The 15,068-nt window shown below is 39.5% G+C and overlaps 1 protein-coding gene across 2 annotated transcripts in view; it reads right to left on the bottom strand.

Annotated features, from left to right (window-relative positions):
- Nucleotides 1–15,068, bottom strand: part of TBCD (tubulin folding cofactor D) — a 122,340-nt gene that overhangs the window by 31,766 nt on the left and 75,506 nt on the right. For both annotated transcript variants that reach the window (XM_058817550.1, XM_058817549.1), the window contains 5 exons: nt 13,912–13,934; nt 5,179–5,210; nt 2,876–2,938; nt 2,375–2,451; nt 135–216 (listed from right to left, as the gene is read on the bottom strand). In XM_058817550.1, coding sequence (XP_058673533.1) covers nt 135–216; nt 2,375–2,451; nt 2,876–2,938; nt 5,179–5,210; nt 13,912–13,934 — 277 coding nt within the window. The remainder of the gene's footprint in view (nt 1–134; nt 217–2,374; nt 2,452–2,875; nt 2,939–5,178; nt 5,211–13,911; nt 13,935–15,068) is intronic.

Genomic DNA, 15,068 nt, shown 5'->3' with positions numbered 1-15,068 from the left:
AGTTATTTTTTCCTGATGCATTTTAAGCTGTTTTAAAACCAGTGCTGCCCCTCCTTGTTCTGTACAATCCCTCCAAAGTGCAAGTTTTGTCCAGCCCAGCACTCTGTGCCTCTGTGTTTAACATGAATCATTACCCTGCAGAGCTGGATCAGCTTCTCCCCTCTCGTTGATGTAAAATTCATTGCACAGAGCAGCCAGTGCAGACACTGCAGACTCCTGCAACAAAGGCACAGAAATTCATTTATTCACCTCATATCTTAGAATTTTTAAGGAAAAATAAAGTAGATTTTAAAATAAAAAAATCTTTTCAGATACTGGCATTTTCTTTCTTATTATTTCTTCCCAATAGTGGTTTAGTAAGGAAACTTATGTAAGGAAAAAACAGATTTTCATCTTATTCCTTCAATATGACCAGTAAGGTAAATCAGCATTTTAAAAAAGTACAGTAATGTATGAAATGTATTTTCAGTTCAGACGAAAGACCTCCAGGATGACACAGCATCACAAAACACCCAAGTCATTAGTTCATCTTATTTCATACATATCCATATACTGATATCAGATTGATAAGAAACAAACCCTATTTCCCCAGGGAGCTACAGCAAGGAAACACAGAAAAGAAAATGGGCTGAAGGTTATAAAAAAAAAAAGCCCAAACACCCAGGATCATAGGCTTTGTGTCCTAATGTTAATTGGCTTAGAAAAGGATCATGGTTGTGTATCATAACTGAGTCTCCTCATTCTTGGAGAAGTTTCAGTTACTGATACAGAACACAAAATAACAGCTGCTATTTCAGAAAGCACAGAATAGAATATGTAACAGAATAGAATTTAATAGAATACACAATAGAAGGAATTTATGGCTGAATTATACTTTTCAGCTGATAATGTTACCCAAAATTATAATAAATTTGAAAGCACACAAAAGTTGCATTGTTCACTTCACGTTAACAGCAACAATACCTATTAATACTCATGTTCTCCAGGTACAAGAAATCTCAGCTGTAACACAGAAATCCTGCCCAGCTGATTCATTCTGCCCTCAAAGACACCTCAGACAAGTTCTCCATGCAAAATCAAGGACTTGAAAGAAAACCAGCACTCACCTAAACAATATTCTAACTACCACAGGGATAATAGTAACAAAATATGCAGAATTATCCAATTGCTGCAGATCAGGGACCTTTAAAGGCCAAATTATCCAACCTCTGCCATGGGCAGGGATGCCTGGGATCAGACCAGATTGCTCAGATATTTCACTTTCTAAATGAAATGTTTTTCACCTTAAATGTATGAAGTTAAATTGGAAGAGAATACTGTATGTCAGAAAAAAAAAAGAGATTACTTTTCAAAATCTTAAGCATTGCCTTTACAATTATTTCTCTCTAAAACAGAAGCAGAAATAAGTGAGAATTGCCATTTACTAAATACACTTTGGCTTTAAGTGATGTTTACCAAACAAGTTAAAATTCCCTACAGCCTATAACTAATTCTTTTCAGCCTTTTGTTTAGAAGTTCCAGTTATAAACATACCAGCACTTTGAATAAATTGTTAATGCCAAAAAAATATCCTAAGAATTCAAATTTCTTTTTAAAATTTCCTTCAGTGATTTGGATACAACTCCATTCTTCTCTGTGTCCTGTCCCAAGGAAAGCTTGAAAAGATGAGGTGAGAGATACCTGAAATGTCTTTTTATCTTATTACTACCACCTAACACAATGAACAGAGTGTGTTAAATTCAGATTGCCTGAGAGCTCTAGCAGGGCAGACAGAAATTGCCTTTATAATTCAGCAGAGATCAAACTGCCATGGGATTTCTTGGGAAAATTAAGGTGAACAACTGGAGGTGCTAAGATGATGTAAATAAAACAGCATGAGACACATCCATCAATGGATTTAATATTCACAATCAGAGCAGTCTGAGAGCACAGAAAAAGGACTTGCAGCAGAGTTTAATGGAAAATTTAAGCTGCTTGTCCTGAGTAGCTCTGGTAACTCACAGCAATGCTCACAGAGTACCTGTGGACATCATCCAGAGCATTTTTTACTCTCACAAGAGTTCTCTGAAATCACATATATTATAGGTACACCAAACAGAAGCAAAACACTCTCTAAATAAAACTACAGCACATCAGCCTGTCCAGAGGTACAGACAGGAACAACCTTTGGGATAACTGCTCAAGTATTAATCAGAAAGGTCCACTGGAATCTTGAGGAATTCAAAATACACTTTTAAAATACCACTTCTCACACATCTAAGAAACATGCATTCAAGAACCAATAAGATCCCATGGATAATCCACCAAAGGAAAGCAACAGAATTTCTAATTTTGTATTTAATGTGACCACATGAAGGAGGAGAAATTGTTGTACCTTTATGTGCTGTCGTGCAGCACTGGAAACAAGAGTGAGATGTCTTAGGCTGTCATTGATCAACCACTGCCAACCACCTGCAACAGCAAGGAACAGAAACAGCTTTAACTTTTCTTACTTTCTGAACTTCAATATTCTCCATTTAATTTTTCTATAGACCAGCAATTACACAGATCAACCTGTGTCCTTGGTTTTCCAAAGTAAGCAAGGCTGTGATTTCCAGTAGAGCTGCTCCAGTCTGGATTACCATGTCCACAGTGAGGACCCATGCCTGCTGATGCTGAGTACTGCACATTTTATTTATTGTCAACAGCTAAAAACCAAATCTTCAAATTGCATCAGCATCTGCGGCAGTATTTGGGTTTTTTTTTGTTTTTTTTTTTTTTTTTTAATGTGTTAGACCACCCAACCCCATTAATTTTGAAAAGCATAATTTCTTAATACTTTAATTTAGTGAGTAGTTACCACAAGTCACTGAAGGTTATTTAAAATATGACTTACTGATTATTGGATCTCCTCTAAATGGCATTTTTGATAGTGACAACTTCTCAATTAAAGTGCAGACTGTAAGAAAATAAGTTTGATAACAAGATCAATACCCCCCAGTAAAGAGAAATTGCAGCAATGTTGAAGAGACAACCACAGGAAGTTACATTAGCATTACTTTTAAATTGAAGACTATTTGCTAAAAGATATTCAAACTAAGGGAAATTAAAAACTGGAAGGAAATTACATTTGTACAAAAATCACAGTGATGCAGTGACTGTCCTCTGACATGAGTTAGTCCCATCATTCCTGCAAATCCCTTGTTTGGGGGGATGTTTTCTCTCTCTGCCATTCAAGGTGTGCACACACATATCAGCCACTTTTTTTTGTTATACAGCCCAGAAATGGCAGTGCAGCATCAGTGAAAATAAACCAACTGAGACAGGGATAATACTACAGCCACTAAAAACTATTCAAATATACATGACAGGTTTTCCTACCTCTTATTCACATTGTTTTTGAACCTCCAAGGAGTGGCATTTGTGCACTGCACACAGCTGGGAGCTATGAAACTGGATGCAACTTTATTTCCTTTGATACTTGGAATATATGAGCACATCTTTTTCATAATAAAGCCCTTATTATTTTTAATCTATGAAATTAGAGTTGTACTGCTTACAAACCCACTTTGAGAATTGTATTTTTTAAAAGGTTTGGAAGATTTTTTGGGGAATGGAAATTAGCACAGTAAACACTGCAAATTTAATCTATGAACTTATTAAAGTTGTAATGCTTACAAACCTACTTTGAGAATTGTATTTTTTTAAAAGGTTTTCAGGTTGTTTTCAGGAATGGAGGTAAACACTGCAAATTTAATCTATGAACTTAGGAGAGTTCTAATGTTTACAAACCCAGTTTGAAAACTGTATTTTTTTTAATGTTTTGAGGTTTTTTTGGGGAATGGAGATTAACACAGTAAACACTGCAAATTTTCTGTCCAACAGATTGTATTGCTCAAATGAAAACTCAGCAATTGGGGAATACCATTATCTTTCATCTCCTGGGGTTCAGTTTAAATAAATGATATTGGTCCAGCTCCAGGTCACTGCCTGGCTGCTTTAGAGTTGGTGGAGAGGAGGGAAAGCACAGAAGAAAGTGCAATATAAAGTAATGCCATTGTTTTGTTTTCCTCTCCTCCCACAACCTGATTTTTGACTCTTCCTCTGGGCTCTCTACACAGCTCATCACCTCCATTTATAATCAACTTACTGGGCTCCAAATCTACTCCTGAACTCACTCCTCACCATGGCAATGCCACACAGAATCCTCTCAGAACTGTGTGTCAGCTTCTCTGAGCTAATATTTATTCACAGACAAGTGCAATGTGACTAAACCCAAGTCTCTTGGGGTTCCTCCTCAGCTCCGTGCACTTCTTTGTGCTCTGTTGTGGTTGAGACCATCATCTTCATTAGACATGCAGGCAATTTGTGGAACATTTTCAATTCTTCTCTCATTCCACCTACACATTTGTATCATGTCAAAATGCTGCCATTTGTATTTCTCCAAAACCATGAAATGTTCAGCTGCTTAAAGCTAAAACATCACAAAAAACCTATTCCTTCAGCTTGCTTTTTGTGTCAAATCTCACTCAAATCCTCCTTTTCTTCCACCTCAGTGCTGGAGCTCTTTCACCCATGAGGTCTGGATGGTTTCAGATCTTCCAAGCTGGATCTGCTCTGCAGCACTTCCTTCATTCAGCTCACAAGCAGGAAACATCATTTCCTCATCCACCCAGGCTACCTCTTCCTGCAACACCCTTCCTTTTTTCAGCTTATAACAATCTTCCAAATCCATCTTTTCTGTGGTGCCACATTCCCCACAGACTGTTGTTTATATGGTCTTTGTGCTTCACTTCTGTGCACACATATGTTATGATAAAATCATGATTTCCACCATGGCGTCTGTCTAAAAGTGCAGACTATATCTCTTCTGGAGAGAAATTGAAAATTGGAAATTCTGGAGAGAAATTGGAGTAAATCACTGAAGGAAGACAGTTCAACCCTGAAAAAACTTCACTGTGTGCAACAGCAGAAGGACACAGTGAGACAGAGCCCAGAACCATCTCTAGCTCTTATACAAAGTTATTCCAAGTGCATTGGTTATTCCAAATTGGCCCCCAAAGTTCATCTTTTCTTAATTACTGTGCAGACTTTACTTACACATTCAACACAACACATGCAAAACAAACTGGAAACACATCAACAGCCAAATTCCTCAGGGCACCTCAGGTGCTGTCCCAGCCCAGCTGTGGTACTTACCAGCTGGTCTCATCAGCTCTCCACCTAAACCCCTGCAAAGCAGAAACAGCCTTCAGAGAACAACCCACCACAGGCAACCTGTGTACACTGCCCACAGTGAGGCAAAAAGCACCTCAAAACCATTTCAGAATGAAAGCAGAGCACGAAACACCCAGAGTTTTGTGTTTGATCAACTCTGCTTCCTTCTAAATCAACTTTTCTTGACTTCAGCGTGATTTATACAAACCTCTCCTGAATATTAAGGTTTCTTCCTGCAAAAATGCACTCCCAGTCCTCCTAAACTTTAATGTGAATAATAAAAAGACTACCAAGTTCATTTTGCTTTTCTTTTCATTTGCTTCAGGAACATTCCAAACCCATGAGACTGGCCAAAGGACTTTCCAGTCATACAGACTCTACCAGCTTCTGATTTCCACAAATGAAAAGGAAAAATGAAAATGAAAAGGAACTATGTGCAAGTTTTAAATAAAATCATCATCTCTGTAAAACTAAGAAGAAACTTCCCTTCCCAGTTCCCATTTTCACATATGTTAACTGGTTTCCTCTCCTGGTGAGATTTACCACCCTTCTCCTTTCCTGCTCAAGCCTCCTCCCAGGTGATTTTGTGTTTATCACCACATGAAACACACCAGAAAAGGGAAAGAAACAAATGGCTCAAGCTACTTCAGACCCTCCTGAAGTGCAGATGTGTTCAAGGATGGTTTCACCAGCTCAGACCTCAGCCCAGTGCCTCTGTCCGAACAGGAGCCTGGCCAGTAACAGCACTGGGAGGAGAATATCTGAACTGGGAAGAGGGGAGAGGGAAAATCATCCTGGAGATGGCAGGGGCTGTTTGCACTCCTTGGCTTCTCCTGGCTGTGGGCAGAGACTTCTCCTGACCCCACGGAGCAGAGTCTGCTGCTTGTCTGGATCCCCAGCCCCAGGGCAATGCCTGAGGTGCTCCACTCAGTGTCACCCTCTGTGGCTTCACTGCTCCACTTTGTGAACCTTTGACCTCCCCTTCCTTTGGATATTTCCTCCCTTGACTCCTCATTGTCTGCCTTCACTTCTGCTGGAATATTTCCTCCCTGAGGTGTGCCAAACCCTTAATCACCTGTTTGCATGTCCATCCTCTGGCAGAAACTCCCAGCAAGGGCAGCAACAACAAAAAACCTGTTTATTTGCTTGTTGGTTTTTGTTTCTTTTATTTGCTTTTTGTTTTTTATTTTAAACATTTTCTTCCCTCCTCTCCTCCTGCCTCCCCACAATAAAATTAGTAGCTGTGCTCAGAAGGCCAGCTTAGCAATCCTAACAGCTCTTACAACTTTGTTCTCCAGTTTATCCCTTTGTATGAGCTTCAAAAGCCTGAACATTTTAAACAGGTTTTTCCATTCCACACGAGGAGGTCCCTTCTGTAATATGCTCTGGGTTTCTGACTGCTCAACAATTTCATTGGTGTTTCAGCCAACACAGAGATGCCAACTCCACAATATTCTCATTTGTCATAGGTCAGCACTTCCTTTAATTGAGAAACTTTTGCTTTCCACAATCAATATAGATCAGGCTTAATTTAATAATCCCAGCTCAGTTTATCATTGTAGGAAGCAAGCAGAGATTCTGCATCCTCATGCTGATAAGGTCTGTGTGTTGTCTACCCCACCTTCCTGCCATGATGTCTGCTCTCCAGCTTCTAAAAAATTTAAATTAGAAAACAAAAAAAGGGATGCAAGGAGTGGAGACAGCAGCAAAAGCAGGTGACTGATGTGGCAAGCATTGCTTCCTCTTTCACACTTCTTCTACCCTTAATTTTGCCTTCACCCATTCCTTACCGTGCTGCAAATGAGTATAAAATAATCACCTTGCAAATGTGTTTGGTGTGCAGCAGTCTGCTGATGCAGGGATTCAGATATGGACTGCTCTGCTCCAACTACAAAGCAGAACTGACTCACAAAGGCTGCTCCTCTCCATTTCCTCACTGCCAAGAAGGAAGTCAGGCCACTCCAAGCTCTGCTGATGGCAATAATTTGAGTGCTATCCTTTCCTCTGGCGTTTCACCAACTCCAGTTCAGTTCAGAGCCTCTCTGAGGATTGCTGTCCCCATGCAAGAATGCAAAAAGGTGACAGGGATTTGCATAGCCACTTTTCCACGTGGCACAAACTCCAATCCAGTCCCTCTTGGTGGCACCATGACCTGTGTGCTCCCCTGCAAAGCTCCCTGAGTTGTTCTTGCTCAGACACTCTGTGTGTCCACAAATAAAGCTAATTTTGTTCTCCCTTTCCACAGCCTGTGCATATTTCACTTTTAAGAACCAAAAATTCTATCATAATCCAAGATCTTTCCTCAGCCAGTGCTTGGTTTGTCAAACATGATGCACATCTTTCTATTAACTTTATCTCACTCCACACTATTTCACTAAATTAAAAAGATACGGATCTACCTAATTCAGAGATTCTGAATTTTGCTGTACAGTCAGTATTCCTTCTTTTTTATTCCAAAGACACATCCACAAGTTGCATCACATTATTAGAGGTACCTGTTTCAAGCTTTAATTATTAATTCAATTTGCAAATTGACTGATGCAGTGCCCAGGCCCCACAAGCTCCTGAGCATTCCCTCCTGTGTGCAGCTCCACAGCAATGCTTCTCTCCTGGAAACATCCTGGGCTGAATCACAATGGATGTGTGGAAAATAAAATATATAAACCCTTGCAGAACTGAGGAATTGACATTACTGACCTAAGAATGACAGAATCTATTTTATAATTACATTGCCTTGAATCAGAACCATTGACAGTGCTGTTCTCAGAGCACAAAGAAGTTCAAAGTACTTTCGTGGATTTATTTTTTTAAATTATTTTAAGCCTGCTGCTTTTTGTGCAAAAGCCAGAATTCCTCTTTCAGATAATAAAAATAACAGTAACTGAAGCTTAGAATTGAAAAGTATCAGTTTTTCTCACTTACTTAAGGCATATTCTTACTTACAACTACGGAAACATAAGCTTATGATTTTTCTGCTTAATATCTGTGTATTGTGTTTTTACATCAATTTTTACAGATCAAACTCTTCAGTGTCTGTAGAAGTTTCTGTTTTTCCCATTCCCACACTTCAGAATATTTTTTTAGCATATAAACAGATATTCAAACCTGAAGTTAGAAGTACTGGAATAGCTGAAGAGATTCAGTTGTAAATACTGGATTTTGGGAGAGCTGAGAACACATATTTCACCTCCACATGAACAGCAACCAAGCATTTTCCTTGGGAGCTCTTGGTCCCAAATACAACTGAGGTATCTTTAAAGGTCCAGGTTGCACATTCCCTGGGCTCAGGAGGTGCAGAATGGCTTTGTCAGAGGGTACCCCAGGGGGAAAGGGAAAGCCCTGAGCTCAGCTGAATAGATTAACAAAGATTCATGGCCAACCCTTCAGTATGCAGAGAATAAAACCATACTAACATGACAAACACCAATTTTTAGGCTATTGTAAATTCTATTCCACGTTGTATTCTAACATCAGAATGCTACTGGTGAAATCCTGGCTCTATGGAAGTAAAAGCTTTCCCAGTGACTTCAGTTTGTAGCAGAATTTCACCTTGTACCTCTTCAGAGGACAGTGCAGCAGGATCTCACAGAGCCCTGGATGCATAAAACCCTCTGAACCTGGAGGAACTGCTAAGATGAGCTTTGTTGCAAAGCTGGAATTCTTTGCTGATTAAGCTCATATGCCTAAAAAAAAAACTCTTTTAGGCAGATGCATGCCAAGAAACACATTTGCCCTGAAACCATCAAGATCAGTTACAACCTTCAAGGTCTTTGAAATGAGCTGAGTTTCTCTCTTGCCCAGCACCTGTCAACACCTGCGGGCTCCTGAACTCTGCTGCAAACGCCGAAACTCCCAAAGTGCTGCTTCCACTGCCACTGCCTGCCCCTCCAAGCTCCTAAATCTGCTGGGCTGCCACAGCTGACGTGCTCCACAGCCAGGGATGAGATCAGAGCAAGGCTGGGTGAGCAGCACGTCGCAGGCACGGCGTGGGCGGCGCTGCCCAGCATCCCGGCACATCCAGCTGGGGTGGAAGCCTGGAGGGTTGGAGCAGCATCTGCTGAGACACAGAGGGCACTGCAAGCACCTGCAGGCAGCCCTGCACTGCCACATCCACTCCTCATCTGCTGGTGTCACACTCACAAGTGGCTACAAGGAAGCTAAAAAATGTTCTGAACTGTGAGAATGGGAAAAACACAAACTTCTACAGACATTGAAGAGTTTGATCTGTAAAAATTGATGTAAAAATATAATACACAGATAAAATCATAAACTTATGCTTCCATAGTTGTAAGTAAGAATAGACCTTAAGTAAGTGAGAAATGTAGCCATGATATTTTCTGAAAAATCCTTTCCTTAGGATTTTTCCTCCTGAGAAGCTGAGAAATCTCAGGAACAAAATGTAAACATTGATTATCTGCTGCTGTGGAATGCAACAGGTGCATCTGTGATTGGTCTCATGTGGTTGTTTCTAATTAATGGCCAATCACAGTCAGCTGGCTCGGACTCTGTCTGAGACACAAACCTTTGTTATCATCCTTTCTTTTTCTATTCTTAGCTGGCCTTCTGATGAAATCCTTTCTTCTATTCTTTTAGTATAGTTTTAATATAATATATATCATAAAATAATAAATCAGCCTTCTGAAACATGGAGTCAGATCCTCATCCTCGGACCCCTGTGAACACCATCACAGAGAAACTGTATTGATAAAATGGTGAAGGGTTTAGAATGTAGGGGTGTGGTTGTATGGAATAAACCAAGAGTTTAGAAGTTACAACAGAAGCCAAAGTGTGCTTGTGAGTTTGAAGCCCATTGGATAAAAGTATCCACAGTGCAGCAGAAGCAAGTAAAGGTGATAGGTCAGAAAAGCAAAATAAATTCTGTGGCAGCTGTCCATTGGGTTAGAAAGTTCTATATTGCCTTGTAACAAAGAATTTGTGACTGCTCCTGAGCTATGGCTTACTGCTTGCTCCTCTAAAATCCCACTGCCTCTGAGATTGATGTTTATCTGAGCAATCAATTGTTCTTAGCCTGAAAACAGTCCCATCCTTTTATCTCTAGCAGTGACAATAATACTGAACATCTGTCAGGCTGAATAGCCACTCCAGAACCTCAGACCAGATGAGGCAGGTTCAGAGAATCTTAACACAACTACTACTAAATTACTGTTTTCTTGAAGACTTTTCATATTATTGAATCACAGAATTATTTAGGTTGGAAAAGACCTTTATAAGATCATTGAATCCAACCACTGCCAAGACCAATCTAACCCTTTTAACATGTCTTTTAAACCTTTTAAAACCTTTTAAACTGAAACCCTTTTAAGACACATTTTATTTGTGTTACAACCTTTTAAACTAAACCCCTTCTAACATGTCTTTTAAATCCAGGTTTTCTAGATGGTAAAAACAGGGATGGTGACTGCACCACTGTCCTGGTTACCTGTGCAAGGGTTGCATAAACCTTTGAGTGAAGTATTTTTTCCAACATCAATTTAAACCTTTCCTGGTGCAGCTTAAGGCCATTTCCTCTTTCCCATCACTTGTTATTGAGAGAAGGAGTGTTGAGAATGAGTCCAAGGTCTCAGATGCACAACAGAAATAGATCTGCTACAAAAAAACCAGCTGCTAACCATGCTGGTGCAGTGCAAGCAGAATGGAAATCAGGCTGAGTACTGACTGTGTTTAAACCAGCAGAGTGATTTCCTAACCCAGGTCAACACAGCTGAAGGCAACAGATGCCACAAGTTTTCATCTTAGGTTTTTATGCATTAAAAACACCATTTAAACCAAATAAAACACAGCACAATTTTTGTAACTTCATAACCTGTACAGCCCTAAACAGGCACAGGAGGCAGATGCTCTACAGGGCATGGTTTGCATATGCCTTGGTGTAACCCCCACACAGAAACCCAGAAACTCCTGCACAGCCCACAGCTGGAAGTGCACATGCAAATGCTCCAAGCAACCAGCTCCTCCAGACAAACCAGTGCATCAGATGTGTCAGGATCAAGGCTAATGGCAGGAAATACTCTCTGATGTGCCTGGACTTGCAGGCTCCTTTGTACTATGGTAAAACCAGAGAGGACTTCAGCACGAGGACAGAAAAATATTTGTATTTTTTAAAAAAATGGTAATATGGTAAAAGATGGGATTTTTTACAATTAGCATAAATAAATTTGAAAGCTTCGAGTATGTTCAACACTGGCTGCAGTAGAACTCAAAACACGATTATGTAAAGGATAATTCATGACCATTTTTCAAAATCAGGTTAAAGATGGTGCAAGAATTGCTAAACAAAGATGGTAGGGCAGCTCTATGAACGTCTCCATCCCAGCTTTCTTTGGCTTTCTCTTGTCTGATTTGAGGCCCTTATGGATTCAACAGAATCAGACAATCAAGAAACTCATGACCCATTTTCCAGCTTAAAATTAATAAATTGCAACTTGGTAAAAAAATATTTTAAAAACCCCAAAATCCAGCATTTCTACACTTTATTTCCTTTTCACTTTCTCAGAGAGCAAAAAATTCCCTAGAACAATCAAAGCATTAAAATCCCTTCAGTCCCTGACAAGGCTGTTTAGTGGACACAAGTGAAAGCAAAACATCTAATAAATAAATATCTAATTTTACCAACCCCAAAATCCAGCATTTCTACACTTTACTTTCTTTTCCCTTTCTCAGAGGGCAAAAAAATTCCCTAGAACAGGTTGATCAAAGCATTAAAGTCCCTTCTGTCCCTGACAAGGCTGTTTACTGGACACAAGTGAAAGCAAAACATCTAATAAACGGCTGAGATGTGGCCAGATGCTCTTTGTTAATGCAGTTTAAAATTTTGAAATACAAATAAAAAACAAAAAAAAAAGGTTTTCAACATTCCTCCAAGATGTTTTTAACACTGAAAATTCCCGGTAGCAATTTCTCAAATGGAAATCTTTGGAATATTATGTGCAATAATTACTCATCATGAAACAAGTTTGGCTTGTTTCACTAAATGCTTGCCCAGCAACACTCAAATTGTTGGTTTGTTTTTATAACCTAGTTTGTTTTTCTTGTCCCATTTTCAAATATTTTATGCACACTGATATTTTACAGTATGGATTAGGGCAGACATCTGTCTCAGCTAAGTATGAGAGCAAACAGCAGTGAATCAATCCAGCTTGGAGTTGAATTAGAACTCTTATCTAGAACAAAAACATTTCTGTAGGCATCTTATAAATACCATTAAGAGCAAGAAGTGCACATTATGACAAAAACAAATTACACCCAAGCTCCACCCTGACATTAAAGAATTTATGGAAGCCAAAGAGCCACCCACAAAGACATGAATATACAGTATCAGCACTAAGCCTCTCCAGCAGCCCAAGCTCACCCAGGGCTGGAAGTGCCACATTTCTCTAAATGACCCCTCAAGAAGTAAATTTCATCATTTTTTCAGAAATTTTCATGATTAAAAAGCTTGCATAAAAAATTTTAACCTGTAATTAATAATTACATAAAAGACTAGTTCATTTAAAGTAAATTTCCCTTTCCTTTCCTTTTTTATCATTTTTTCAGAAAGTAAATTTTATAATTTTTTTCAGAAAGTTTCATGATTTAAAAGCTTGCATAAAAAAAATTTAATCTATAATTAATAATTACATAAAAAACTAGTTCAGGTTTATACTGTTTTCAGGGAAGGCACATGTGAAGAAGTGAACTAAAAATGACCAAAAAATGTTGTCAGTTACAGTTATGAGGGACTACAAGTCATTATGATTTCATTTCCTTAAATTTAGAATCAAACTCTGAAGTCACACACCAATTTTAATTCACATTTACTTAACAGTTCCTTAAGCAATATCCCTTAATTTCCTGGAAGCTTCAACAAATAGGAAATTAAAAACAACTTAGCGAAAACTCATTTACATTTTCATTGTCGCAAGAGTTGAAAAATTGCCCTGAACCTTTTGCAATGCTCCTGTCCTGCCTGTCACACAGGACGGGGAAAGGAATTCTGGAATTCAGAGAGAAGCTGACAGGAAGGGAAGGGGGAAAAGGGGGGCAAAAGAGGGAAAAAAAGAGCAGGGGAAAGGGGGAAAAAAAGGGGGAGAAAATGGGGGAAGAAAGGAAGAAAAAGGGGAGAAAAAGGGGAGAAAAAGGGAAGGGAAGGGAAGGGAAGGGAAGGGAAAGGAAAGGGAAAGGGAAAGGGAAAGGGAAAGGGAAAGGGAAAGGGAAAGGGAAAGGGAAAGGGAAAGGGAAAGGGAAAGGGAAAGAAAGGAAAGGAAAGGAAAGGAAAGGAAAGGAAAGGAAAGGAAAGGAAAGGAAAGGAAAGGAAAGGAAAGGAAAGGAAAGGAAAGGAAAGGAAAGGAAAGGAAAGGAAAGGAAAGGAAAAGGAAAGGAAAGGAAAGGAAAGGAAAGGAAAGGAAAGGAAAGGAAAGGAAAGGAAAGGAAAGGAAAGGAAAGGAAAGGAAAGGAAAGGAAAGGAAAGGAAAGGAAAGGAAAGGAAAGGAAAGGAAAGGAAAGGAAAGAAAAGGAAAGGAAAAAGGAATTTGGGGCTCATTAGTTCAAGGCCAGTTCTGCAGCCCCTCTGCAGCCCCAGCACCTGAGGCACTGGGAGGGACTGGGGTGGGTGTCACTAATTGTACAAAACACCCCCACTTCCCAGATCCTGGTTTCAGTCCCTTTAACTGACATTTCCAAAGATGAAAAATGATGGGTTTGCATCTTTTTTCTTACCTGTACAACTGACGACTGCAAAGCTGGGGGGGAAAAAAGTAACACATATTTTAATTGAGTTTGTTTGATCCAAGTGTTTTCATTTTTCCCTTTACATGCAATGCCATATAATGTGAGCTGTGCAAAACTTCATTTAATTTAAAAAATAAAATTCAAAGTGAAAATCTCTTTAAAACAACTTTTTTGGACTTTGTTTAAAAAAAAAAACCCAAACTTAACACTGAAAGCACTAATTTCCTGAATTCCAGACCCAAGCTGCTCCTGCAAATACCCTGGAAGCCAGTTTGGCTTTGAAAATAGATTTGCTTTCTCCCACTGGCTCTTTTAAGATGATGATAGACTTCATTGTCTGATCACTGAAAATAACTTTGGAAGCTACAGATTGAACACAAAAAACTTAACCAAAGGCTTAAATCTGAAAAATCTTACTTCATTCTTAATGTTACAGCAAGCCACTGTAAAAAAATCAAAGATTATCACATTTCTATGCAGCAAAAGCCAAAAAAACACAGATTATTTAAAATTGAGATTTTATGCAACTGCACCATAACAACTCAAGGCCAGTGTAAGTGCAGAGCTGTGCTGACCAAGCTTTCAGGCACTTCAGCATGAGAAAGTTAAAGGAGGACAAAGGTGCTTTTTGAACCTGTGGCAGCAGCTCTGGGCTGTGCCCAGAATTAAAGAGGCACCTGTGGATTTTGGTGGGTGAAGGGTGAGGTCTGCCAGCACATCAGAGCTGACACTAAAGGTGCAGGAACAGCAGGAGTCTGAATGCTGGAATATTGTCTGAAATATTGGAGTATTTCATTCCATGCTGGGATGAAAAACCCGACACCATGGGAGGACTAAAAATGAAAGGGAAAAATTAAGCAAAATTCACTTCACAGAAGTATTTGGAAGTGAGCAGGAAAAGGTTTCATTTAGCATAAGCAGAGATACAGACAATGCATCAACTGAAATGCAGAATATGACTTTTGAGAGCTATAAACAGGAAATTATGGATGCAGGGACAAGGAATGGGCTCACCAAGTGTCCCCTGAGCAGTTACCCCACAGCCAGTCAGGAGGATAAAGGGGAGCAAAGACAGAAGGAAAAGGAACCAAACACCCCCTCGGGCATTTCAGAAATGAAATTTCCAGCAGCAGAGCTGGGGCTTC

This window comes from Ammospiza caudacuta, chromosome 19 (assembly GCF_027887145.1).
Source record: "Ammospiza caudacuta isolate bAmmCau1 chromosome 19, bAmmCau1.pri, whole genome shotgun sequence".
NCBI classification, from domain to species: Eukaryota; Metazoa; Chordata; class Aves; order Passeriformes; family Passerellidae; genus Ammospiza; species Ammospiza caudacuta.
Note: the sequence above shows the minus strand (reverse complement) of the source record. Positions and strands in the feature narration are given on the sequence as shown.